The following is a 27531-nucleotide window of genomic DNA, read 5'->3' on the forward strand; positions in this document are numbered from 1 at the left end:
AACATGCCAAGCACATAGAGAATAACAAGTGTCTCTTGTAGGTCCAGATGGTACCACTTCCTTGACCAGCAATCAACAGATAAAATATATGCATCATAAAATAGGACATACTCCTGATATTTAAAGAAACAAGAGTTGGCAAATATATATATATATATATCTATAAATTATAAAGTAATAAAAGGAAATAGTGTCAGGTGTTATTTTAAGGTGAGGGAATGGTCCTATTCAGCGCTTACCTCAACCATGATGATACTGATGGACACCGAATCAGGCTCCTTGATATATATGGTCCTCTAATAAAGAATTGGTTTCCGTTCACCTTCCCTATCGCACAAGAGGAATCATGATCGTAAAGGACATGCCCAGACAAAGCCAAAAGATCCACTGCCCGTTTAAATGCTACCGTGACGAGTACAAGCTCCCCTGACTTGAGGGGAAATGAGGCAAAATGCCGCGCTGGTGCCTGACTTTGTTGTATACATAGATCCGTCAAATAATTAAATGATGAAGAGGTGCAAATAGTATGAGGGGATTTAAAGAAGACGCTGCATCCATTCATAAATAGCTCTCGTAAATAAAGTAAGGCGTCAAATAGGATGCGCAGCTCTGGGCTTTGATTCATTTGTCTGCAATCAGAGAGACTAAGCTCTTCAAAAAATCTCAGGCAACACAACTCATTTAGGGGAACAATCTCTGGTCTTGAATCACCATGTGTGATCCTTCTTAGCTCACTGACACCCCTAACTGATGATGAGCACAATATTTCAAATTTTGAAGTTACAAAATCCAGCTCTGATATTTCTTTTGATGACGACGAAAATACCCTGACACTAAAGCATAAACCGACATCAAAGTTTATAAGAGATCTGAAATTACTCTCACTGTGATGTTTCTTTGAATCTTTGGAGCGAACTAAATTCACAGCAGCAATCATGGAAAGAGACAGGATATGTGAATTGACGTTACAAAAACCTTGACAAGAACACATATCCTCCCATTCAGTTTTCTGTGCCTTTGTGAAATCAAGCAACTCCATTGATTGTTTGGAGCTGTCAAGGCTCATTCTCTTAGAATTCACATAATCCTGAAGCAAGTAAACGAGATATATTAAAAATGGGGAAAATTTTAGAATTTGAATGAAAGACAACTAACTAAAGATACAAGTACATCTACCTGCACTAGTTTCCAAAGTTTCCCAACATGGTTGTTGGGCATAGAGTGCCCAACAAGTTTCTCAGGATATGGGTGTGGGTATCCATCCCACTTTAGGCGCCTCAGCTCATCAGAGAACGACAAAAAACTTGTTGGAGGGTGCACATTACAGCATCTCACATGCCAAGAAGAGTAAAACTTGACGACTCTGAGATTAGTCATATTTTTGAAGGTGTCAACATTCAACCGTACATCTTTAAAGAGAGAAGCATATAACGCTATGCCTTTAATGGCATCAGTTCCCTGAAAAATAAAACAAATTTATAAGAAAAGTGAATGATGTGAATCTAGCTGCAATTTGCACAAAAATCATCTGCATGCAGACAGAAGATAAGATATCTTTCTCGTACCCTATTATTTTTTAACACATCATACACTTCCTCAAAGTCCTTCAACCGACTACGTCCTCCAGGATTGTCCTTGCATTCTTGCCGAACTATTTCCCGACCCATTTCTTGAATCAAGTCATGCATTTTTATTACATTGTCGTTTGAAATGGATATAAGAGCTTTATCTAGAAGTCCTTTTATTCCATAAGCAGCAAAAAGGTTATTGGCATCAAGTTGCCTCTTGACATGATCTTTATCTTCTCCTTTGTAAAAGAAAGCGATATCAAGAAATATGTCCCTTTCTACATCATCTAATCCCTCAAAACTCATTTTCAGCACATCTTGAATTTGAGGATGGGGATACATCTCAAGTTTTCCCAATGTACTTTTCCATGTTTCTCTATCACAAGAACAAAGATGTAAACCCAAAACTTTCAGAGCTAGAGGAAGGCCATCGGCATAAGCAGCTGCTTGTTTTGAAAGTTCTTCATATCCCCTATCAGGATGGCTATTGTTGAAGGCATTTAAGCTGAAAAGATTAAGGGATTCTTCAAAGTCCAATTTCTTGACCTCATGTATGAAATTGGCAGGAACTCCTCCAGCAATCAGTGCTTGCTTGTTTTGGCTTGTTGCAATAACTCTACTACCAGGTCCCCAGTGAAATCCTTCTGTAACTAGATGCCGTAGTTGTTCTGGAGCACCCACATCATCAAGCACAACTAAAACTTTTCTTCGTCTAATAAGCTTTCTACGGATGAAAGTGGATTTTTCCTCTTGCAGTTCAGAAATAAGTTTCTCTCTTAAAGATTTCAGCCCATGCTTTTGTGATTCTTCTCTCACATTGTCTAAAAAGTAAGAGCCTTCATAGCGGGAAGAGAATTTCTCAAATGCAACTCGTGCAATGGCTGTTTTACCGATGCCACTCATGCCCCAAATTCCGAGGATTTGAACTCCTTTTGATTCCATTTCCAAAAATGATCTAATACGATCAAGATGTTGATCAATTCCAACAAGGCGATTTGACTCACAAGGATAGATATCATTCACTCTTAACAAAACATCCTTGACAATTTCATCTATGAGCTCAGAGTCAGTACTGAATCAAAGAAGAAAAAAGAATGTATCAGAACAAGAAGATGGAACGAAATAGCTAATCAACAAGTCCTATATTTATATGCGTTATACAATTCAATGACTCCTAATCCAAGTCGTTTATTAGATAAATGTAGTATCTACCTGTGCACTGCATGGAACTTTTAGGATCCAGTATGAAACTGTTGGAATATCATATCAGAAAATTACCAATTAAATATTGTGATGCAAAACATGCTCTAATTTCTACAAAGCGAAGACAAATGTTTTTCAAGGTCTAAATTAGATAGCCTGCCACACACATTGATATTTCAACTGTTGAGAATTAAATAGTATTTTGCAAAGGCTTACCCATAACGGGACGAATCATAGCCAGATAGGTCAGCAGCATTCTTCAGGGCTGATCTCCAATTCTCTACCTTCAAGCTGTTTCCTTGAAACCTCAATTCATGTTCAGCAAATGCATTTTCATAAGCGCCTCTTTGATGCCGTACATGTGAGGGATCTATGTAGTAGAAAATCGGTAAAACAATTTGTTTCTTCACTTTCTGGCACTTCATTATTTCTTCAAGCTCATCCAAGCACCACCTTGAACAGGCATAGTTTTCTGAGAAAATGACGATTGAAATTTGCGATTCTTTAATTGCTCTCAGAAGCGAGGATGATATTTCTTCTCCTCTGTTCAGTTCCTCATCTACATAGACTATGATGCTCTCCCGACATAGTTCCTTTACTAGATGACTCAAAAAACCGCGTCTAGTGTCCTTGCCACTGAAGTTGATGAACACATCGTGTTTGATTTGAGAATCATTGAAAGAAGAAGAAGAAGAAGCCATAGCTGGAAAGGAAGAAATTCAAAAGTGGAACAATGGTTTTCTTCTCCAGAAACTGCAGCAAGTATTCCGTTGTGCAACAAAGTTAAACCATTCGAAGTTAATGCAGAAGCAAAATAAAGTAATAAATGATTCTCAAGGTTTGAACCATAATTACTACCAGAGATTGCAAGAAGGTTGGTCGAATCATTACTTAGAGATTGCTTCTGCAATCTGTGTTTTTAATTTGATGTACCGAATTACCGATCGTGGGCATAGAGTCAACAATCGACTAAGGTTTAAAAAATGATTTAGTGAAGGCTGAAGAAGCAGGGATGTGCCTAGAAGCCATCTCGGGTTTTTTGTTTTTGATTTTGATTTTGTTTTATTTGAATGGGACCAAGAAAAGGAAACCGTTTCTGTAATTAATCCTTTTTTTTTTATTGCTAAATTTGACAGTTTGTCGGGAAAGGAAAAGAAAAAATCTTACGCACTCACAATGAATTGTCCTTCGTTCAATTTTTCACTTTAAAATATAGCTATTATTTTTTTCACATGCACATGTATTTTTCTATTAGATACAATCATGTTTGAGGTATCACGGGAGACTAGATATATGTATCTCTACTAATAAAGATTTGAATCTTAACTTGTCATATTGTAAAAAACTAACTGTTTTTTACACCTTCAACTCCTGTTAGTAAAACATATATAGGTATTAAATGAGAGAGACGGAGGTTGAAAATGACAACTAAAAATAATAAAGGCAAAGCAAATAAGTCAAAGCAGGCGACAATTAAGCATAAGAAGAACCCAACAAGATTGAAGAAACTACAATCTTATTAAAACAACCAAGTAAAAACAAATAAGCAAACAAGTTTTTTTTTTCTTTTTTGTTTTTAAAACAAAAAATGTTTCCAGAACAAAAACCAAACCAACCCTTTCCTAACTATGGTTATAAACTGAACCACCAAACACATAATATTTTTCCAAGGGTACCGCAGGCGTGAAATGATTTTACCCATTTAATCTTTGGTGAGCATGCTTATTTTCTAAATTATTTTTTTTTCTAAGGGTACAACAGAACGTTAGTATTTGTTTACTGTTATGTTAGTTATTTGATTTTATTTTCTGGTTAGGTTTCTTTTTGTGAGTTCTATTGTAGTTTTGAGTCATTGTTTTGTTTGTGGCTTTGGCTATGGGTGTTTGTACTTTTAAAAAAAAATTAATAAAATTGACTTGTTTGGGCAAAAGAAAAAGAAAAAAAAAAAAAAAATAGTACATATTTCTTATACGTTATAGAATATAAAGAGGTGGTTTGTACGAGGATAATAAATATACAAATCCTTATAATTTCAAACCGGTTTTTAATTAGGTCCCTATAAATTTTTTCTTTTTATTAGGTCCTTGTAATTTTATATTTTTTTAATCAGTCCTTATAATTCTTTTCTTTTATTAGCTCCTTATTGTTTTACCTTATTTTAATTAGGTCTTTGTAGTTTTTATTCTTTATTCTATAAATAATAATATTATATAAATAATAAATTATTATAATAATCTTATGTTGATATTCTTTTAAATTTTTAGTTAAACATATAGATTATTTATTTTTCAATTCTAATGTATAATAAAATTTTCTAAAATTAGAATATAATTATAAATAATTTATATTTAAATATAATTGATTATTCTGATTAATTATTAATTACTTAATATTAATTATATTTTTTTCGATTATAAAAGTAAGCAAAGAAAATTGTTTGTTTCATCATTATTAAATTGCATATAAATTGTTGACAAAAGTAAAGATTTATTTTTAAATATTTCCAAATTTATATTTGTAAATTAAAAAAAATAATATGTTAGCATTTGGATACGGAGTTATCATTTTAAAATGAGTAAATGACTGAATCAACATTTTCTGTAATAAAATTAATCAAGTTTAAAAGACTAAAAATATATTTTTAAAAATAAAAAATTAAACTAAATTTTGATATAAACTTAAAAGATAAATGCATACTTTAGCCAAAATTTCAGTTGCCAAAAATCGTGTTATTTAAGTCTCATTATGAATGAAATTATTGGTCTTTTTTTAATAAAATAATTTTTAAAAATTATTTTACTACAGTTTTCTAATACTCTTTCACTTTTTAAATAGAAGGCCTAATTATTGAGTTAATTTTAGTTTTAAATATAAGATATATTTATTAATTTTTAACCATAACAAATCACATAGGAGAGGAGCGAAAATAGTGAAAAAAATGACTGACATTTTAAAAATATATAATATTTTTTTTGGTGTCCAATTTAGGTGTAGCCGCAGTGCTGCCTCTGAACCGTTGCCAATTAATGAGCTAACAATTTTTTAAAAGGACAAACAGAAAAGAAAGCCTGACACATTTTCAGCGCATTTGGAGAGCAGACTCAATAACCAGCGATGTTAATCACTCACAAAATAGCGGGTCGATGTTGGACTCTCTTCAAAAGTATCTCGTCATCGTCATATTTATAAATCATTTTTAATATATTTCATATATTTACACAAAAAAAAAATCTTAATTTTATCAACTCTCATTTAAAATTTAATAATTTTTTAATTTTTTTTCTATTTAATAGTATTAAATAAAGTCAAACATAATAATAAATAAAGAGTAAAATTATACATACCAAACACATAAATCCAGCTGTCTCTTTCTTTTGCGCTCTATAAAGGACTTGTCTACGTGCCTAATGGACCATAGCAAGTGTCTCTGATGGGTCAAGATGGGTACCACTTCCTTGACGTGATCTGTGCCCATTCAGTGTGTGGTACTGGACAAACACGCATAGAGTCTCACTCTATTTTTCACTTCCCTATATAAATTCTTATTAATTTTATTAAATCCATCGGATTAGGTTAAACTTTTAAATAAGTGGGGCTTATTATATCAATAAATAAATTTTTTTATCAGCAATCGATAAATAAAATATACGCATCATAAAATAGGACATAGCACTCCTTACATTTAAAGAAACAAAGTTGGTGTTAAAAAAAAATATAAAGTAATAAAAGGAAATAGTATCAGGTGTTATTTTAAGGTGAGGGAATGCTCCTATTCAGCACTTTGCCTTAGCCATGACGGAAATGATGAACGCCGAATCAGCCTCCTTGACATATCTGGTCCTCTAATAACGAGTCGGCCTTCGTTCTTCTTCCATGTCACACAAGAAGCTGAGCCCATAGACGAACCAGGCTCAACAAGCTCCAACTTCAGCCCGGGGGCCAGTTGTAATTGTTGTCCTGAGGCATAGATTGGATGGACTCTACATTCTCTGATCAAGCGCTCATGTTTGCCCACCTTACCATTGTCATAATAAGTAACAACATAGAATTCAAATGCGTTTATTGTAGTGCGGGTCATTCCACAGAAAAACGCTCTCTGCAGAGCTCGATTCTTCTGTGGTAGGACAAAATAAAGCCCATGATACTTGAAGCTTTTCACCATCGTCAAAGTAGCATGACCATTTCAAGCGAGTTCGAAATATTTCATTTGAGGCGAACTGGGGAAGAACAGTGCAGAAAACAAAACCCAACAGTTCATCAGTAGCTGATGAAAGCTGCATTGCCACGGAAGCCTCCGTCGTTTGTTTACATTTGAACCACTTTGGAACTCTGCCACTCGACTGACATAACAAACTCGCTCTTAAAGTTTTCGGAAATGCTTGATTCGAGAAGAAGTAAGCATGGTCCATTGGACCGCGAAGGAAATGCCCAACCAATTCCGCAAGATCCAGACAGTCTTACTCTTTTATCTTGCATCTCTTCTACATTACAAAAAACAAATTAATGATTTTTATAAAATCTTAAAATTATCTTTAATAAAAATTATTAGTTAAAGAAGCTCAGTTAATTAGTGATTAATTTTTATAGTTAGTTAGGATAAAAGGTTTACACTTTGGACAAATTATAATATATTATAAAATATCTAGAAATTTGTCTCTAAAAATCTGAAATGAAAATTCAGGAGCAAAGAGTTCGTATCAAGTTTTAATTTATTAAAAAGTGCATTTTTAGTACTTTAAACGTAACATTGTTAATCTCACTAATAAAAAAATGCTGACTCAGCAATTTTTAAATGATGATTCAGCATTTAAATACTCACATGTTAATTTTTAGTTTAAAATATGTAAATTAAAAAATATTTAAAATAGAATCCAATTAAAGGTGCCGTCAAAGACAATTATTCCATATGGCTAAATTGTCTAACGCGGTCCTATATGATTTACTTTTAAATATTCATAAAAATCGTAATTTAAAAAATATTTAATTTGTAAATTTTCAACTTTTCTAATGATCGGCTTGTTAATTATTCATATTAGGTTGAGTATAAAATTTAATAATAATGCTAATCATTAAAATAATTAGAATTTTGAAAATATTTGAATATAAATTTTTAATATTAATTATATTTTTTTCGATTATAAAAGTAAGCAAAGAAAATTGTTTGTTTCATCATTATTAAATTGCATATAAATTGTTGACAAAAGTAAAGATTTATTTTTAAATATTTCTAAATTTATATTTGTAAATTAGAAAAAATAATATGTTAGCATTTGTATACGGAATTATCATTTTAAAATAAGTAAATGACTGAATCAACATTTTCTGTAATAAAATTAATCAAGTTTAAAATACTTAAAATATATTTTTAAAAACAAAAAATTAAATTAAAATTTCATATAAACTGAAAAGATAAATGCATACCGTAGCCAAAATTTATTACTGCAGTTTTCTAATACTTTTTCACTTTTTAATAGAAGATCTAATTATTCAGTTAATTTTAATCCTAAATATAAGATATATTTATCATATTTATTAATTTTTTTAATCATAATTAAATAGAAAAAGGAGTGAAGATAGTAAAAAGAATGACTATGACATTTTAGAAAAATATATAATATTTATTTTTGGCCTTTTGGCGTCCAGTTTAAGGTATAGCCGCAATGCCGTCTGAACCATTGCCAATTTTTTTTTTTTTTGGTAAAGAAATTTTTGGAAAGGGGTTGGGCTCACCCATAATCCAAGGGCAGGGCGAAATCTCCCTTCCTCCTAGGTCATACCAATATTGGGCAGGGCGAGTCGTCAATTACCTTTAGGCATTTATCTAGGCACTCAGGAGTTAGGATGCCTCCCCAAGCGCTGCGACTGAAACCACAACAAAGTAGTGCTCCCCAGAAATCTAACACATGCCAACTTGGTCATATGTTTCACTCCTTCACCAGCTGAACCCACGGACCATGGGTTGAACCATTGCCAATTAATGAGTTAACAATGTTTTCAAAAGGAGAAATAGAAAAGAAAGCCAGACACATTTTCAGTGCATTTGGAGAGCAGACTCAATAACCAATGATGTTTTTTTTTTGACCAGCAATAACCAATGATGTTAATCACTCACAAAATAGCGAGTCCATAACGGACTTTCTCTTCAAAAATATCTTCTCATCGTATTTATAAGTCGTTTTTAATATGTTTCATACAGATCAAGAAAATATTAAATTTTATTAATTTTCATTTAAAATTTAATATATTTTTATTTTTTATTCTTATTTGATATATATTAAATAAAATCAACATAATAATAAATAAAAAATAAAATTATACGTGCCAAACACATAAATCTAGCTGTCTCTCTCTTTTGCACTCTATAAAGGACTTGTCCACGTGCCTAATGTACCATAGCAAGCGTCTCTGATGGGTCAAGATGGGGCCGCTTCCTTGAAGTGATCTGTGCCCATTCAGTGTTTGGTACTGGACAAACACGCATACACTCACTCTATTTTTCACTTCCCTATATAAATTCTTATTGATTTTATTAAATTCATCGGATTAGGTTAAACTTTTAAATAAGTGGGGCTTATTATATCAATAAATAAATTTTTTTATTTATAATTTAAAATATAGCTATTATTTTTATTTATTATATTAATTTTTATTTAAAATATAACTATTATTTTTTTTATATGCACATGTATTTTTCTATTAGATACATGTATTTTTCTATTAGATACAATCATGTTTGAGGTATCACTGGAGACTAGATATATGTATCTCTACTAATAAAAATTTGAATCTTAATTCGTCATATTTTAAAAAACTAACTGTTTTCATTACACCTTCAACTCCTGTTCATAAAACATATATAGCTATTAAATGGGAGAGGCGGAGGTTGAAAATGACAACTAAAAATAATAAAGGCAAAGCAAATAAATCAAAGCAGGTCACAATTAAGCATAAGAAAGAACCCAACAAGATTGAAGAAACTACAATCTTATTAAAACAACCAAGTAAAAACAAATAACCAAACAAGTTTTTTTTTTTTAAAACAAAAAATGTTTCCAAAACAAAACCCAAACCAACCCTTTCCGAACTATAGTTATAAAGTGAACCACCAAACACATAATATTTTTCTAAGGGTACCGCAGGCATGAAATGATTTTACCCATTTACTCTTTGGTGAGCATGCTTATTTTCTAAAAAATTTTTTTTCTAAGGGTATCACAGAACGTTAGTATTTGTTTACTGTTATGTTAGTTATTTGATTTTATTTTCTGGCTACGTTTGTTTTTGTGAGTTCTATTGTAGTTTTGAGTCATTGTTTTGTTTGTGGCTTTGGCTATGGGTGTTTGTACTTTTAAAAAAAATTAATAAAATTGACTTGTTTGGGGAAAAGAAAAAGAAAAGAAAAAAAGAAAAAAATAGTACATATTTCTTATATATTATAGAATATAAAGAGGCAGTTTGTATAAGGGATAATAAATATACAAATCCTTATAATTTTAACCAGTTTTTAATTTGGTCCCTATAATTTTTTTTTTATCAAGTCCTTATAATTTCATATTTTTTTAATCAATTCCTTATAATTCTTTTCTTTTTATCAGGTCCTTATTGTTTTACCTTATTTTTAATTAAGTCTTTGTAGTTTTTATTCTTTATTCTATAAATAATAAATTATTATAATAATCTTATGCTAATATTCTTTTAAATTTTTAGTTAAACATATATATTATTTATTTTTCAATTCTAATGTTTGTAATTATAAAATTCAAATTATAATAATAAAATTTTTTAAAATTAGAATATGATTATAAATAATTTATAGTTAAATATAATTGATTATTCTGATTAATTATTAATTACTTAATGATTATATTAATTATTTTGTCCAATTATATAATTATTAATTTAAAAATGAAATTAATTTTATGGAATATAGTTAGTAAATAATTTTTTTAAAACTACAAAGGACCTAATTAAAAAATAAGTGAAACTATAAAGGCATGATAAAAAGGAAAAAAAATGAAAGGGCCTAATTAAAAACACATGAAAGTAAAAGGACCTAATAAAAATTTTTTTTATAGAGACCTGCTTAAAAATCAGATGAAACTATAAAGACCCGAAGATTAATTATCCTTTTGTGTAATATAATTTTTAATTTTGATAAATGTTTTTGTAGATTTCTTTTGCCGAAGGTTTTATATATTTTTAAAATAATTATTTCTTTTGCATGTTGATAAAAACATTTAAACACATGTTCATTAAAAAAATTTAACACAAAGTTTAACTTTAATTCTTTACTTATTTAACAATATTTTAGACAAACGCATTACTCGAAACAGTTATAAAAAATATAACATATTTATTTTTTTTGTTTTCTCAAAAACTCGGATAGGAGCTGCATGATGCGTGGGCTATTAATGTGAAATGTATATGGTAAGAAATTTTTTGTAGATAAAATATCATTTATATACAAAGTAACCTAGCAAAAGTAACATCCTCTGTGAAATAAAGCACCAAAGAGAGAGATGGTAAAAAAAACTATAAAAAAACTACAGCGGAAGTCTTGTTGGGGGGTTACTCATTTACCCTACTGCCAACTCCGACTATGGAAGTTAGATTGAAATGTTCAGACCATTGCCCCATTCTGTTATGTTTGGATGATAATGAGTGTAGATTGGGGGAACGCCCCTTTAGATTCGAAGCAGCGTGGCTTTTACATGAGGACTTTGGGAAATTTATGGAGGAAAACTGGAGGAAAAAGGAAGGAGTTAGAGGGAGTTTAGAATTACTAAAACCAAGTTTGATCGAATGGAATACGGAAGTTTTCAAGCACATAAGCTGGAAGAAAAATAGATTGCTGGCGAGAATTGGGGGAATTCAGCGTAAGATCAGTAAAGAAGGCAGAGCAGCGAGATTCCTTTCGAAGTTGGAGGACCAGCTACAAGGGGAGCTAGAGGAAGTACTGAAGCAGGAGGAAATCCTTTGGTTTCAGAAATCCAGAGGAAAGTGGATTAACGATGGTGATCGTAATACAAAATACTACCACCTAAAAACTCTGACCTATAGGAGGAGAAATAAGGTAGCCATGCTAAAAAATGATGAGGGGCAATGGATTGATGACCAAGTCGAACTTCAAAAAATGGCAAGGGACTATTTTATTGACCTGTTTATGGAGGAAAACTTGAGTAGTGTTTGGAGGAGGACAGAGGTGGGCTTTCCAAGAATTGATCAGTCAGATCTGATTGGCATGGGAAGAGAAGTTTCGTTAGAGGGAGTCAAGAATGCTATATTCTCAATAGGGGCCTTCAAAGCTCCAGGGGAGGATGGATTTCCCGCAATTTTCTTCCAAAGAATGTGGGACACGGTGCAGGGGGAAGTTTTTGAATTTATACAGAAGGCCTGGAGAGGAGGAGTAGAGCTAGAGGAGAGTAATAGTACGTTGCTTGTGCTGGTACCAAAAATAGACAGACCTGAAACTCTAAGGCAGATGAGGCCTATAGCGCTCTGTAACGTTATTTATAAGTGTATCCCAAAGATCCTTGTTAACAGACTGAAAGGACTAATGAGGAAGGTAGTAGCCCCTAATTAAGCCAGCTTCGTACCAGGCAGACAGATACAGGATAATATTGTGGTTGCCCAAGAATTAATACACTCGATGAGACAGATGAAAGGAAGGAAGGGCTTCTTTGCAATTAAGATTGACCTTGAGAAGGCTTATGATAGGGTGAGATGGAGTTGCCTAGAAGAGATTCTCATGAAAGTAGGTTTGGAGGAAGAAGTTAGGAAGCTGTTAATGAAATGTGTAACCACTGTCTCGACTCAAGTTCTCTGGAATGGTGTCAAAACGGATAGATTCAAACCCTCAAGGTGCTTGCGCCAGGGGGATCCCCTATCCCCTTATTTGTTTGTGCTAGTTATGGAAAAGTTGACACACATAATACAGGAAGTGAGAAGGGCTGGTAAATGGAGATCAATTAAAGTAGGAAGGAGAGGACCTATCGTAACTCATCTAATGTTTGCTAATGATTTGTTGTTATTTGGGGAAGCTTCTGAGGATCAAATGTGCAACTGAAACAACCTTCTTAAATAAACAAATAAACCTATTTTTTTAATAGTAACTTTAAGAAATAACTTTTTATAACCAAACCATGCTAAATACAAACTCAAATTATATCACAATCATTTACACTAACTAATTATATAATATTGTTCCGTGATAGAAAAGAGCAGCACCCAATCATACATCCTATCACGGATAAAAGAACTTTTCTTAACTCATTTAAATACAAACTATATAAGAAAGGATCAATCTTGTCTAATATGGTTATAAGACAACATATAATATAGCTCATAAATCAAAATATTAAAAATTAAATCTTAACTCATATTTTATGATAGATTCATAAATAAATCACATGCGAATATGCGATCTTAGGCCTCTGGCCGCCTATCAGCACACATACCACAATAGTACACTCAAAGGACGTAAGAAATAATAATGCATGAATCAATTAAAACCAATTTATCCTAAGGTGACAATATACAGGATACAACATAGCTCATAAACTGAGAAGACGCTACAAGTTGCTAATGTAGCTTTACTCCTCCTGAGCCTTTTCTGACGTCCCTCCTTTAAAACTCTCACCTGAAAAAATGTTAAACAATAGGGATGAGACAACGTTTCAGTAACTAAATCCCTACCTATCACATACACTAGCATGGGCTAGCGAGGTATCAGGTGGGATACACAGAGTTAATAATAATTGATAAACATTTATTTAACATTTAAACTAACAATAATCATATAAGACAAATATTTCCACCACTCTCATGCAATTGATACATTTCAAAAGAGATAACATACTTGTCATTTATTTAAAAGATATAAATATCAATGAATATCCCATGTCATATGCAATTCCTGAACCCAAATCCATCCTTATATCCTCCTTATTTCTGCCAACTGGACCCATGGGCTAAGTTCTTTCCATTTGGCTGGCAACTCTGACAAACTGACCACACGAATGATGTGGACTGGCCAAAGACCACAGAGCACTCGGTGGACCATGGGTCCCCTCTCGAAGAACTAGTAGGGTGTCGCAGTCCCTCGAAGAACTAGTGGGACAATAATAGCAGCCAACCATAGAGCTCTGTATGGAGACTAATACCACGTGGCAAGTATATGAATCTCAATAACTCCAATTACCTCCTTTCCCCACCCAAAATAGATGCACAAGGTTCAAAATGACACATTTATATGCATAATCAACAGAATTTCATAATAGCACATCATAATCATGATCACCAATTTCTTGCAATACAAACTATGTCAATCCTTTTTAAAATAGCATCCCACAAGACAGTTCATATAAAATGTAATATACTTTTATAGAACTAGTTAAGTCGCTCACCAACTTCATACTAGAGCATGCAACAGATAGAAATTTAGTTACCTGGTCTCCTAGCTAATAGTCAACTACAACCAGAGTCCAACCTCGAAAATGCCACAATAGAATTTATATCTACAAACAAAATTAAAATATTATCTCTATAGTATTAGAGTAGGCTACTCACAAAATTCTAGCATCTAACTCCTCCTCTAAAAGCTTTAATTTTACTCAGAACTCTAGCCTAAAAGACATTTCTCTAAGGTTTGGAATGAGAACATATATATATGTGTGTGTGTGTGTGATTTAGACTCGATTCCTGAATTTTCCCTTACTTAAATATCCTTTAATTATTAGATTATATTATTAGAATCATCAAATTCATAATGCAAATAGACAAACTATAAATTTATAACTTATATTCCATCTTCGAAGGACTTAGACAAATAGACTTAGTATGAACTAGGTTATTCTCACTACAGAAGTTAAACCCTTAATCTAACCATTGAATTTAATTTCCTATCTATCATGATACTATCCTTCAAATTATAGCTCAATCTAACGGTGAATGAATTTTAAAATGCTAATTTACTGTTCAGGACTCTATTTGCTAAATCCAAAAGATATAAGTTAAAAACATACCTAATAAATTGTAACTCGGAGATCAAAATGATGATCCAACTGTTGAAATTAACGTTTTGGATGCCCCAAATGGGTTGACCAAATTTCAGTTCGATCCAACGGTTAATAAACTCAAAACTAGCACTTTTCTGAGACTACCTTAGATATGTGCGAAAATTATTTACTCACTTCAAGCTCCACTCACTATCTCCTATATATAGGCTCCTCAAACTCCTTCACTCTAAAGATTAGTCGATGTGAGACTTCTTAACATTGCTATTTTATCCACTTTCTATCATTTAATCAATGTGAGACTTCTTAACATCGTTATTTTATTCATTTTCTCATACACACACACACACACACAAAATCAGAATTATTTTAATTACATATATGTATATTTAACCTTTACCTATTCTATAAAAATTTGTTTAAATATTAGATATATGAAAATTAGGATGTTACAGCAACACTATAAGCTGTTTAGAGGAATTCTGCGCACTAATTGGGCAGAAGGTGAACAAAGGAAAATCAGCAATCTTGTTCTCAAGGAATGTAGGGGTCAAATTGAGGAGCAAACTAACCGAGATATCTGGATTCAGGAAGACAGAGGACCTGGACAAATATTTGGGCATACCCTTACATTATGGGAAGGAAAGAAGAAGGAACTTTAACTACATCCTAGAAAAGGTGAAGAAGAGGCTAGCTAGCTGGAAAATAAACTGTCTCAGTATGGCAGGGAGGGTTACGTTGGCTAAATCAGTTATAGGTGCTATCCCAATCTACCCTATGATGTGCACCTTACTCCCAAAGGGGCTGCTGGACGAGGTGGAAAAACACCAGTGCAGTTTCATTTGGGGACATGATCCTGATAGGCGAAAAATGCACTTAGTGAGCTGGGAGCAAGTGCAAAGGCCAAGGATGAATGGAGGATTGGGAGTCTTAAGTCTAAGGGACATGAATGAAGCATGTCTTTAAAGCTAGCTTGGAAGCTGAGATGTGGGGAAAGAGGAATATGGTGTGATGTCTTGAAGCACAAATACAACAAAGGCGATGAGCTCTCTTCAATCCTTAAGGTACCAAAGAACGCTTCCTTGTTATGGAAGGATATGGGCCTTCTTTGGGACTACACAAACAAATTTTCTTGGAAAGGTATTGTAAACGGAAAATCAACATCCTTCTGGGATGAGGAATGGGTACGAGAAGGTGTACTGTTAAAAAACTTGCTAAAGCAAGGGATACCGAATGATGCAAAGAAATGGAAGGTTGCAGATGTCGTGGGGCAGGAAGGGTCATGGAAGAGTGATAAAATTCATAGTGTGCTAAAAGAGGAAGCCTACGGGCTGATTAGAGCGATCTTGCCTCCATTAAAAGAAGGCCAAGACCAACTATTGTGGAAGGGAGGAAAGGAGGGTGACTATACAGTTAAAGCGGGCTATAACGCAATAAGGGGAGAGAAGAATGGAACACAGGAAGAGATCTGGAAGAGGATCTAGAGGTGGAAGGGCCCTGAACAAATCCACCATTTTCTATGGCTTGCAGCCCACGATCGGCTATATTCGAATGTCCTAAGATGCGAAAGATGGGGAGCAAAGGGGACCTGTGAGGTGTATGGAAAACTCGAGACAACCTTGCATGTCTTGCAAGACTATACCCAGGCCAGACAAGTTTGGAATATGATATGTGGATCCAAACGAACGGGTTTTTACCAAGAGACGCTCACCAGATGGCTCAAATCCAACCTTGTAGAGAAGAAGGGAGAAGGAAGTATACCTTGGGCTATGACCTTTGGAATCACATGCTGGATCCTCTAGAAGCAGAGGAATGAGAAAATCTTCCAAGGAAAGCCGTGTGATGTGTGGAATCTAGTCTGAAGATGTCGAAGCTTTGCTCATGAATGTGCAGAGGTGAAGGGAGTAATGAGCACCCACCTGCAAACCAAGGAAGCAGGGTCAAAAATGTGGCAACAGCCAAAAAATAGGTGGGTCAAGTTGAATATCGATGGTTCATGTAGCGGAGACCCTGGGAAAGCAGGGGGTGGAGGATTGATACGGGATGACCAAGGGCGATGGATTGGGGGTTTCGCAAGGAAGGTGGGTTTTTGCAATGTGCTAGAAGTAGAAATGTGGGGGATTAAGGAAGGACTTGACATGGTTTGGCACATGGGGTTTAGAAAAGTAGAGATAGAAACGGATTCTGAAATCCTGGCCAGGAAATTGAAGGGCAAGGAGAAACAAGGAACCTTTCAGAGCACTCTTATGAGACAAATTACAGATTTGCTAATGAGTAGAAAGTGGGAGGTAAAGGTGAGATCGATCCCGAGGGCCGCAAATGCCTGTGCTGATTTGCTGGCGAAGATAAGTCGTGACTTGGAAGGAGACTTAGAGATATGGTTGCAGCCACCATTGAAAGTACGAAACTTGTTCGAAAGTGAAAGTAAACTAGACGATGTGGTCGGAGTTGGAACTAGAGTAGGAGGAACTTAGTTGTTTTTTGGGCCTTGGGCCACGTTTGTAACCAAAAAAAAAAAGAAACTAGAGCCAGTAACAAGGAGTCGGAGGTCCTTCAATCACTGCTGTCACCAATGGAGGGAATCTTGACACCGCCATTTATGCTAATTGGAGATCCTTTGGATGCAGCATGCTCATGCACCGAAGCGCCCATCATTTTCTTGATCTTTTGTGGGGTTTTGGTGTTCAAGATGCAAAGAATCCCTTTCATTTGTTGATGATTGAGGCTCTGTTTGATTCACGAAAAGAAATGAAAGAATTATCGCTCTTCATTTCTGGAATCACTTAATTTTGAGGTATGATTCTTTTGTGCAATTGTTAGATTTCAATCTATATCCAACAACAACAACAACAAAGCCTTATCCCACCAGGTGGGATCAGCTACATAGATTGCACGACGCCATTGAGTCCTATCCAAAACTAAATCTTTGGATAGATTGTTAATTGAAAGATCTCTCTTAATGACTTTATTAAACGTTGTCTTCGGCCTTCCTCTACTCCTTTTTAGAGAACTCCATACTGTTTGCTCAACTCTTCTTACTGGCGCGTCCCAAGGCTTTTTTGCACGTGACCAAACCATCTCAATCGGTTTTCTACCATTTTCTCATCAATAGCAGCCACTCCAATTTTTCCTCTTATATGTTCATTACGGATCTTGTCTTTTCTTGTATGACCTCACATCCGTCTCAACATTCTTATCTCAACAACTGCCACTTTTTATTCATGTTATCCCTTTAAAGCCCAATACTCATTGCCATATAGCATTACCGGTCTTATAGCAGTGTTATAAAACTTTCCTTTGACCTTATTTGATACTTTCTGGTCACAAATAACTTCTGTCATTTTTCTCTATTTAAACCACCCAGCTTGAATTCTATAATTAACATCTTCATCAATTTTCCCATCTTTTTGTATAATTGATCCCAAATATTTAAACTTTTCCACTTGTTGAATGACCTGGTCTCCCAATCTGACATCCGACTCTGTACTAACTTGTCTCTTATCAAAACTGCAATGCAAATATTCCGTCTTGCTTCTACTCAAACAAAAACCCTTCGATTCCAAAGTTCTTCTCCATGTCTCAAGTTTAGTGATAATCTCTTCTTTTGAATTAGCCAATAAAACCATATCATCAACAAAATGCGTGCACTTCGGGATTTCTTCTTTGATATGCTCAGTTAAAACATTGAGGACTAGGTTAAACAGATAAGGACTTAGAGATGATCCTTGATGTAGGCCAATTGATCCCTGATGTAGGCCAATCCTTATAGGGAAGTCCTTTATCTCACCCCCTAGTGTTCTAACACTAACTGTGACCCCTTCATACATGTCTTGTATGATTTTAATATAAGCGACACGCACCCCTTTCTTCTCCAAGGCTCTCCAAAGCACTTCTCTCAGCACACGGTTGTAAGCTTTTTCCAAATCAATAAAAATCATATGCAAGTCTCTTTTATGGCTTCGGTACTTTTCTATTAAGCACCTTAGTAAATAGATCGCTTCTATTGTCGATCTTTCTGGCATGAACCCAAATTGGTTTTCAAAAATACAAGTCTCCAATCTCAACCTATGTTCCATCACCTTCTCCTATATTTCATGGCATGGCTCATGAGTTTAATGCCTCTGTAACTAGCACAGTTTTGAATATCCCCTTTATTTTTGTAAATAGATACTAAATTACTTTTCCTCCAGTCATCATGTATTTTCTTGGAGTGCAAAATCTCATTGAATAACTTAGTAAGCCACATCACCCCACTTTCACCAAACATTTCCAAACTTCAATAGGAATACCATCAGGTCCAACTGCTTTATTATTTTCCATTTTCTTGAGAGCTTCCTTAACTTCACCAACTTGAATTCTTCGATAAAAAGCAAAATTATGTTCCTCTTCTCCAATTGTCAAATCTTCAAGCTCATAAGTCAGTCCTTCGCTCCCATCATTAAATAGCTTATAAAAGTAGGCTTCCCAACGATCCTTAATATCACTATCAATAACCAAAACTCTACTTTCTTCGTTCTTTATACATCTTACTTGGTCCAAATCTTTAGTTTTTCTTTTTTTATTCTTGGCAATCTTGTAGATCTTGTGTTCCCCAGCCTTAGTCCCTAGATCCTTATAGAACTCCTCAAAAGCTTTAGCATGAGCTTCTTCCACTACTCTCTTAGTCTCATTTTTACCTACATGGTACCTTTCCCAATTTTCAGCATTATTACACAAATTTAATGCTTTAAAACACTCTCGTTTATGCCTAATTTTCTCTTGCACGTTCTTGTTCCACCACAACTCTCTTTATCTCGTCAATCTCGACCTCTTGATTGACCCAAGATTTCTTTGGTAACCTTCTAGACTTTTTTAGTCATTTATATTAACATAAGATTAACATTTCCTTGTAGCTCCTAAACCCCTCCATTTAAAAGCGTCTTTTTGAAAATCTCTCGCTTCTCTCCCTTTAACTGCCACCATTTGACCCTTGGGGTTAACACTTGTTGGCGTGTTTGTTTTATACACTTAATATGCACATCAAGGATCAGTATTCTATGTTGTGCTGTCACATCATCTCTAGGAATCACTTTACAATTTGTGCAGAGTTTTCTATCAGTATTTCTTACCAGAAAGAAATTGATCTGAGACCTATGGGTTCCACTCTTGTAAGTGATTAGATGCTCATCCCTCTTCTTAAAACAAGTGTTAACAATCTTGAGGTCGTACGCAAGGGAGAAATCAATAATAGCTCGCCCTTCATTATTACGCACTCCAAAACACATACCACTGTGAGCCCTAGCATATTATCCCGCATCTTTACCAACATGTCCATTAAGATCACTGCCAATAAAAATCTTTTCCATGGTTGGTATACTTTGAATCAAACCCACCATATCCGTCCAAAATTTCTCCTTAAGATGGTCTTATGCTCCTACTTGAGGTACATAAGCACTAATCACATTGATAGTATTCCTCCCCACAATTATTCTTAAAGAAATGATTCTATCTTATATCCTTTTGACTTCCACCACATTCTGTTTCTATTCATTATCAATGATCATACCAACTCTATTCCTTGTGCCTGGCTTTCCCGTATACCATAGTTTAAATCCATTAGCAAATTCGAAGGCCTTCTCTCCAACATATTTAGTTTCTTGTAGGCACAAAATGTTAATCTTCTTTTTGCCCATTACTTCCATCACCTCCCTTGATTTACCATATAGTGTCCCAACATTCCAAGTGCCAAACCTAATCTTGCTTTCATGAACTAACTTCTTCCGCCTCTGTCCATAAGATTGGAGTAGCCCTTGCTCATTTAACATTACATTCGAGCAACAATGCAGCGGCTCTTGCTTACTTCTCACTGTACTCAACCCATACAACGCATCACTTCCAGACAACAACCTAGTAGTAGCACATTTTCTTTGTTAGTCCGTGTCATAAAAGATTTGACAGAGTTTTACGTTGGCTGTCGAGGGCCTAACACAACCCTCCTCGTTTACCCTGGCTTGGAACTGGCTATGCAATATAGGTAGAGTTAGATTTCAATCTGTATCCCCAAAAAAAATAAAACAATTCATCACATCGTAACTGAATAGATTTTGGGGAGTCCCTTGTATATGTGATCCCACTGATACACTGTGATTGAACATAATGAAATTGTTTCTGAGTTGAGTTCTTTCTTGTTTCCCATTTGATGCGGAAGTTTTGCACAAAAGAACAAAAAAGTTAAGTGAAAAAAATGCTTTTTTTTTTAATTTTGAAGATACTCCGTTATGAAACTGTTCCCTGTTCCCGCAATTAATTCTTTTGTAAATTTGATAAATTTTGTCTGGATAATACAAAAAGGGAAAGTGATAGGAAAAAAACAAGAAAAATCATATCCATTCACAGTGAATTGTTTTTCATTCTTTTATTTATCAGAAATTTTATAGATTCTTCACTTCCAAATATAGCTATTAAATTTGACATTATAATTCGTTGTCTCTCTTTCAATTCTGCTTTATGGTCAAAAGAAACCAAATTTGTTCCCAATCAAGCGGGTTTTGTCTTGGCTGCTGGAGGAGTTTGACTCCCATGTATATCAGACTAGTAGAGTTAAGATTATTAACCCTAAATATTTACTAAATTTTTCAGACTCAATTGAGTTATTATCAAGTGGATATATAAATAATTTGTTCTCTATTTTTTCTCTTCTTCAAATTTTACAACAATTTTGTCAGATGTAGTCTCTTCTATCAGTCGGAAAGAAACATCTCATGAATACTGGCTAAACAATTTTATTGACCCTAAACTGGCTTCAACCTACACGAAAATTATGGGGGGGGGGGAGCTTATTAATTAGCTTTTTTTATTTGTGATTCTTGGCTTTTATTCTTGGAGAGACATAATAAATGGCATATCTTGAACAAGAGTAAAATGGAAATATTAGTTTAAAATTTCTGACAAAAAATTTGTTTTTTAGATTTAGAAATATGAGGATTGTTTCTTACAAAAAGAGAAGGGAGGGAGCATTTTAAACGTGTGTCGCAAGTAGATCATTCCATCACTCTTGAGTAGGACTTGTGACCCCGGTGTCACGTTCTCGTGTTCCAGTTATTTATGCGTTTGTGCACTCCGTCCTAATTTCTCTTATAAATTTTAAATAACTATTTGACCTTTACATGAGTTAAAATTCGATTTGGTGTGAAGAAAATGGAAGAGTTGAAAATTTTAATGATTTTTATTTGAAAAAATGAAGAGTTGGAGTTAATTATTTTTAATTAATTTTTTTACTCTTTTATTTTGCATCTTTTCTATATTAAAAAAATAGCTAGAATTAATTATTTCATAAAATCTTAAAATTATCTTTAATAAAAATTATTAGTTAAAGAAGCTCAGTTAATTAGTGATGAATTTTTATAGTTAGTTAGGATAAAAAGTTTACACTTTAGACAAATTATAATATATTATAAAATTTGTCTCTAAAAATCTGAAATGAAAATTCAGGAGTAAAGCATACGTTTAATTCTTTATGTCAAAAAGTTTACATTTACTAAAATGTGCATTTTTAGTCCTTTGAACTTAACATTGGTAATCTCACCAACAAAAAATGTTGACTCAGCAATTTTAAAATGATGATTCAGCATTTAAATGCTCACATGTTAATTTTTAATTTAAAATATCTAAATTAAAAAATATTTAAAATAGAATCTAATTAAAGGTGCTGTCAAAGACAATTATTCCATATGGCTAAATTGTCTAACGCGGTTCTATGTGATTTACTTTTAAATATTCATAAAAATAGTAATTTAAAAAATATGTTAATTTGTAATTTTTTTAACTTTTTTAATGACCGGCTTTTCAATTAGTCATATTAGATTGAGTATAAAATTCAATAATAACACTAATCCTTAAAGTAATTATAATTTTTTAATATTAATTATCTATTTTTTCGATTATAAAAGTAAGCAAAGAAAATTGTTTGTTTCATCATTATTAAATTGCATATAAATTGTTGATAAAAGTACAGATTTATTTTTAAATATTTCTAAATTTATATTTGTAAATTAAAAAAAAAATATGTTAGCATTTAGATACGGACTTATCATTTTAAAATAAGTAGATGACAGAATCAACATTTTCAGTAATAAAATTAATTAAGTGTAAAAGACTAAAAATATATTTTTAAAAATAAAAAAATAAAACTAAAATTTGATATAAACTTAAAAGATAAATGCATACTTTAGCCGAAATTTGTAGTATTATTTAAGTCTCATTATGAATGAAATTATTGGTCCTTCGTGAAAAAAATATAATTTTAAAAAATTATTTTACTGCAGTTTTCTAATACTTCTTTACTTTTTAACATAAAACCTAATTGTTGAGTTAATTTTGATCCTAAATATAAGACATATTTTTTCATATTTATCATTTTTTATATTACTTTATTGATACTCTCTTAATCATAATTACGTAAGAGAAGGAGTGAAGATATTAAAAAGGATGATTATGATATTTTAAAAAATATATGTGATATTTATTATAATTAACTAATTTTTTAATTTTTTAACCTAATTAAATATGTTTTACATTAAGAGAGGAGTGACATGTAAAGGTAAGGGCAACATAGAGAACATAGGACGCATAAGTGAGGAAAAATGACAAAAAGATGGCACTTTCTTTTTTTCTCAGTAGCTTATAAATAAAAACCAAAAATCATTTCCCCTCTCTATTCGATGAAAATGACCAGAGGCCTGTAGTGCTTCGGACAAGTCTTCTTTGAAGCCACAATCCCTATAGTCAACATAAAAAGAAAAAAGAAAAAAAGAAAGGAGATTAAATTAGGTACAAAAAGCATAATTAGAAGTAATAAAGGTAAAGCAAATAAACCATATCAGGCGGCAACTAAGCATAAGAAAGAACGAAACAGAAGATGCTGCCAGCGCACATGATTCAAAACATTTAAAGGATCAGGTTCACTGCTTCTCAGTTACGAAGTAGGGATGAGAATGATAATAGGAATGGGACTAAATATGGAAGAGGGTCAAAACATTTAGAAAATGTACTACCTATTCTTAACATGCCAAACACATAAGTCCACCTTTCTCTCTCTTTTTCACTCTATAAACGACTTTGTCTGGTGCTAAATGTATCGTAACAAGTGTCTCTTATAGGCCTAGATGGGTGCCACTTCCTTGAAATGATCTTGCCCATTTAGTGTTTGGTGGAAAAACACGCATAAAGTCTCACTCTATTTTTCACTTTCCTATATAAGTTCTTGTTGATTTTATTAAATCCACTGGATTAGGATAAACTTTTAAATAAGCGGGGCTTATTATATCACCAAATAAAATATATTTTCTTTGACCAGCAATCAATAAATAAAATATATGCATCATAAAATTGGGCATACTCCTTATATTTAAAGAAACAAAAGTTGGCAAATATATATATAAATTATAAAGTAATAAAAGGAAATAGTATCAGGTGTTATTTTAAGGCGAGGGAGTGCTCCTATTCAGCGCCTACCTCAGCCATGATGATAATGATGGATACCGAATCAGGCTCCTTAATATATTTGGTCCGCTAATAATGATTTGGTTTTCGTTGACCTTTTCATTCACCGTCCGTATCACACAAGATGCTGGGCCCATAGACAAATCAGGATCGCAAAGGAAATGCCAAGACAAATCAGGATCGCAAAAGAAATGTCCGGACAAAACCAAAACATCCAGGGCTGAAGTGACACGTCGCCGAATGTCTTCCAGCACCCGTTTAGATGCTACGCTGACGACTACAAGCTCCACTGACTTAAGGGGAAATGCGGCAAAATGCCACGCTGGTGCCTGACTTTGTTGTATACATAGATCCGTCAAATAATTAAATGATGAAGAGGTGCCAATAGTATCAGGGGATTTAAAGAAGACACTGCATCCAGTCATAAATAGCTCCCGTAAATAAAGTAAGGCGCCAAATAGCATGCGCAGCTCTGGGCTTTGATTCATTCGTCTGCAATCAGAGAGATTAAGCTCTTCAAAAAATCTCAGGCAACACAACTCATTTAGGGGAAGAATCTCTAGTCTTGAATCACCACGTGTGATCCTTCTTAGCTCACTAAGACCCCCAACTGATGATGAGCATAGTATTTCGAATTTTGAAGTTACTAAATCCAACTCTGATAGTTCCTTTGATGACGACGAAAATACCCTGACACTAAAGCATAAACCCACATCAAAGTTTATAAGAGATCCGAAGTTACTCTCACTGTGACGTTTCTTTGAACCTTTGGAGCGAACTAAATTCACAGCAGCAATCATGGACAGAGACAAGACATGTGAATTGACGTTACAAAAACCTTGACAAGAACACATGTCCTCCATTCAGTTTTTGTGCCTTTGTGAAATCAAGTAACTCCATTGATTGTTTTGAGCTGCCAAGGCTCATTCTCTTAGAATTCGTATAATCCTGAAACAGTTAAACGAGAGATATTAAAAATGGGGAAAATTTTAGAATTTGAATAAAAGACAACTAACTAAAGATACAAGTACATCTACCTGCGCTAGTTTGCAAAGTTTCCCAACATGGTTGTTGGGCATAGAGTGCCCAACAAGTTTCTCAGGATATGGGTATGGGTATCCATCCCACCCTAGGCGCCTCAGCTCATCATAGAACGACAAAAAACTATTTGGAGGGTGCACATTACAGCATCTCACATGCCAGGAAGAGTAAAACTTGACAACTCTGAGATTAGTCATATTTTTGAAGGTGTCAACATTCAACCGTACATCGTTAAAAAGAGAAGCATATAACACTATGCCTTTAATGGCATCAGTTCCCTGAAAAATAAAACAAATTCATAAGAAAAGTAAATGATATGAATCTGGCTGCATTTTGTACAAAAATCATTTGCAGAGAGAAGGCAAGATATCTTTCTCGTACCTTATTATTTTTTAACACATCATACACTTCCTCAAAGTCCTTCAACCGACTACGTCTTCCAGGATTTTCCTTGCATTCTTGCCGAACTATTTCCCAACCCATTTCTTGAATTAAGTCATGCATTTGTATTACATTGTCATTTGAAATGGATATAAGAGCTTTATCCAGAAGTCCTTTTATTCCGTCAGCAGCAAAAAGGTTATTGGCATCAAGTAGCCTCTTGACATGATCTTTATCTTCTCCTTTGTAGAAGAAAGCGATGTCAAGAAATATGTCCCTTTCTACATCATCTAATCCCTCAAAACTCATTTTTAGCACATCTTGAATTTGAGGATGGGGATACATCTCAAGTTTTCCCAATGTACTTTTCCATGTTTCTCTATCACAAGAACAAAGATGTAAGCCCAAAACTTTTAGAGCTAGAGGAAGGCCATCGGCATAAGCAGCAGCCTGTTTTGAAAGTTCTTTGTATCCCCTTCCGGGATGGCTATTGTTGAAGGCATTTAAGCTGAAAAGATTAAGGGATTCTTCAAAGTCCAATTTCTTGACCTCATGTATGAAATTGGCAGGAACTCCTCCAGCAATCAGTGCTTGCTTGTTTTGGCTTGTTACAATAACTCTACTACCAGGTCCCCAGTGAAATCCTTCTGTAACTAGATGCCGTAGTTGTTCTGGAGCATCCACATCATCAAGCACAACTAAAACTTTTCTTCGTCTAATAAGCTTTCTACGGATGAAAGTGGATTTTTCCTCTTGCAGTTCAGCAATAAGTTTCTCTCTTAAAGATTTCAGCCCATGCTTTTGTGATTCTTCTCTCACATTGTCTAAAAAGTAAGAGCCTTCATAGCGGGAAGAGAATTTCTCAAATGCAACACGTGCAATGGCTGTTTTACCGATGCCACTCATGCCCCAAATTCCGAGGATTTGAACTCCTTTTGATTCCATTTCCAAAAATGATCTAATACGATCAAGATGTTGATCAATTCCAACAAGGCGATTTGACTCGCAAGGATAGATATCATTCACTCTTAACAAAACATCCTTGACAATTTCATCTATGAGCTCAGAGTCAGTACTGAATCAAAGAAGAAAAAAGAATGTATCAGAACAAGAAGATGGAACGAAATAGCTAATCAACAAGTCCTATATTTATGTGTTATACAATTCAATGACTCCTAATCCAAGCCGTTTATTAGATAAATGTAGCATCTACCTGTACACTGCATGGAACTTTTAGGATCCAGTATGAAACTGTTGGAATATCATATCGGAAAATTACCAATTAAACATTGTGATGCAAAACATGCTCTAATTTCTACAAAGCGAAGACAAATGTTTTTCAAGGTCTAAATTAGATAGCCTGCCACACACATTGATATATCAACTGTTGAGAATTAAATAGTATTTTGCAAAGGCTTACCCATAACGGGACGAATCATAGCCAGATAGTTCAGCAGCATTCTTCAGGGCTGATCTCCAATTCTCTACCTTCAAGCTGTTTCCTTGAAACCTCAATTCATGTTTAGCAATGCATTTTATAAGCTCCTCTTTGATGCCGTACATGTGAGGGATCTATGTAGTAGAAAATGGGTAGAACAATTTGTTTGTTCACTTTCATGCACTCTATTATTTCTTCAAGTTCATCCAAGCACCACCTCGAAGAGGCGTAGTTTTGAGAAAATGACGATTGAAATTTGCGATTCTTTAATTGCTGTTCGAAGTGAGGATGATATTTCTTCTCCTCTGTTCAATTTCTCATCTACATAGACTATGATGTTCTCCCGACGTAGTTCCTTTATTAGATGACTCAGAAAACCGCGTCTAGTGTCCTTGCCACTGAAGCT

The 27531-nt window shown here is 33.9% G+C and overlaps 1 protein-coding gene across 1 annotated transcript; it reads right to left on the bottom strand.

Annotated features, from left to right (window-relative positions):
• Positions 1-235: 235 nt before the first annotated feature.
• Positions 236-26632, bottom strand: LOC114738179 (putative disease resistance protein At4g11170). The gene is made up of 3 exons (XM_028926200.1): positions 25688-26632; positions 1177-1458; positions 236-1087 (listed from the first exon to the last, which is right to left on the bottom strand). Exons 1-3 carry the CDS (start codon positions 26630-26632, stop codon positions 236-238), a joined length of 2079 nt encoding a protein of 692 aa, XP_028782033.1.
• Positions 26633-27531: the final 899 nt, after the last annotated feature.

This window comes from Neltuma alba, unplaced genomic scaffold, assembly GCF_004799145.2.
Source record: "Neltuma alba isolate B1F8T4 unplaced genomic scaffold, ASM479914v2 tig00013555_pilon, whole genome shotgun sequence".
Taxonomy (NCBI): domain Eukaryota; kingdom Viridiplantae; phylum Streptophyta; class Magnoliopsida; order Fabales; family Fabaceae; genus Neltuma; species Neltuma alba.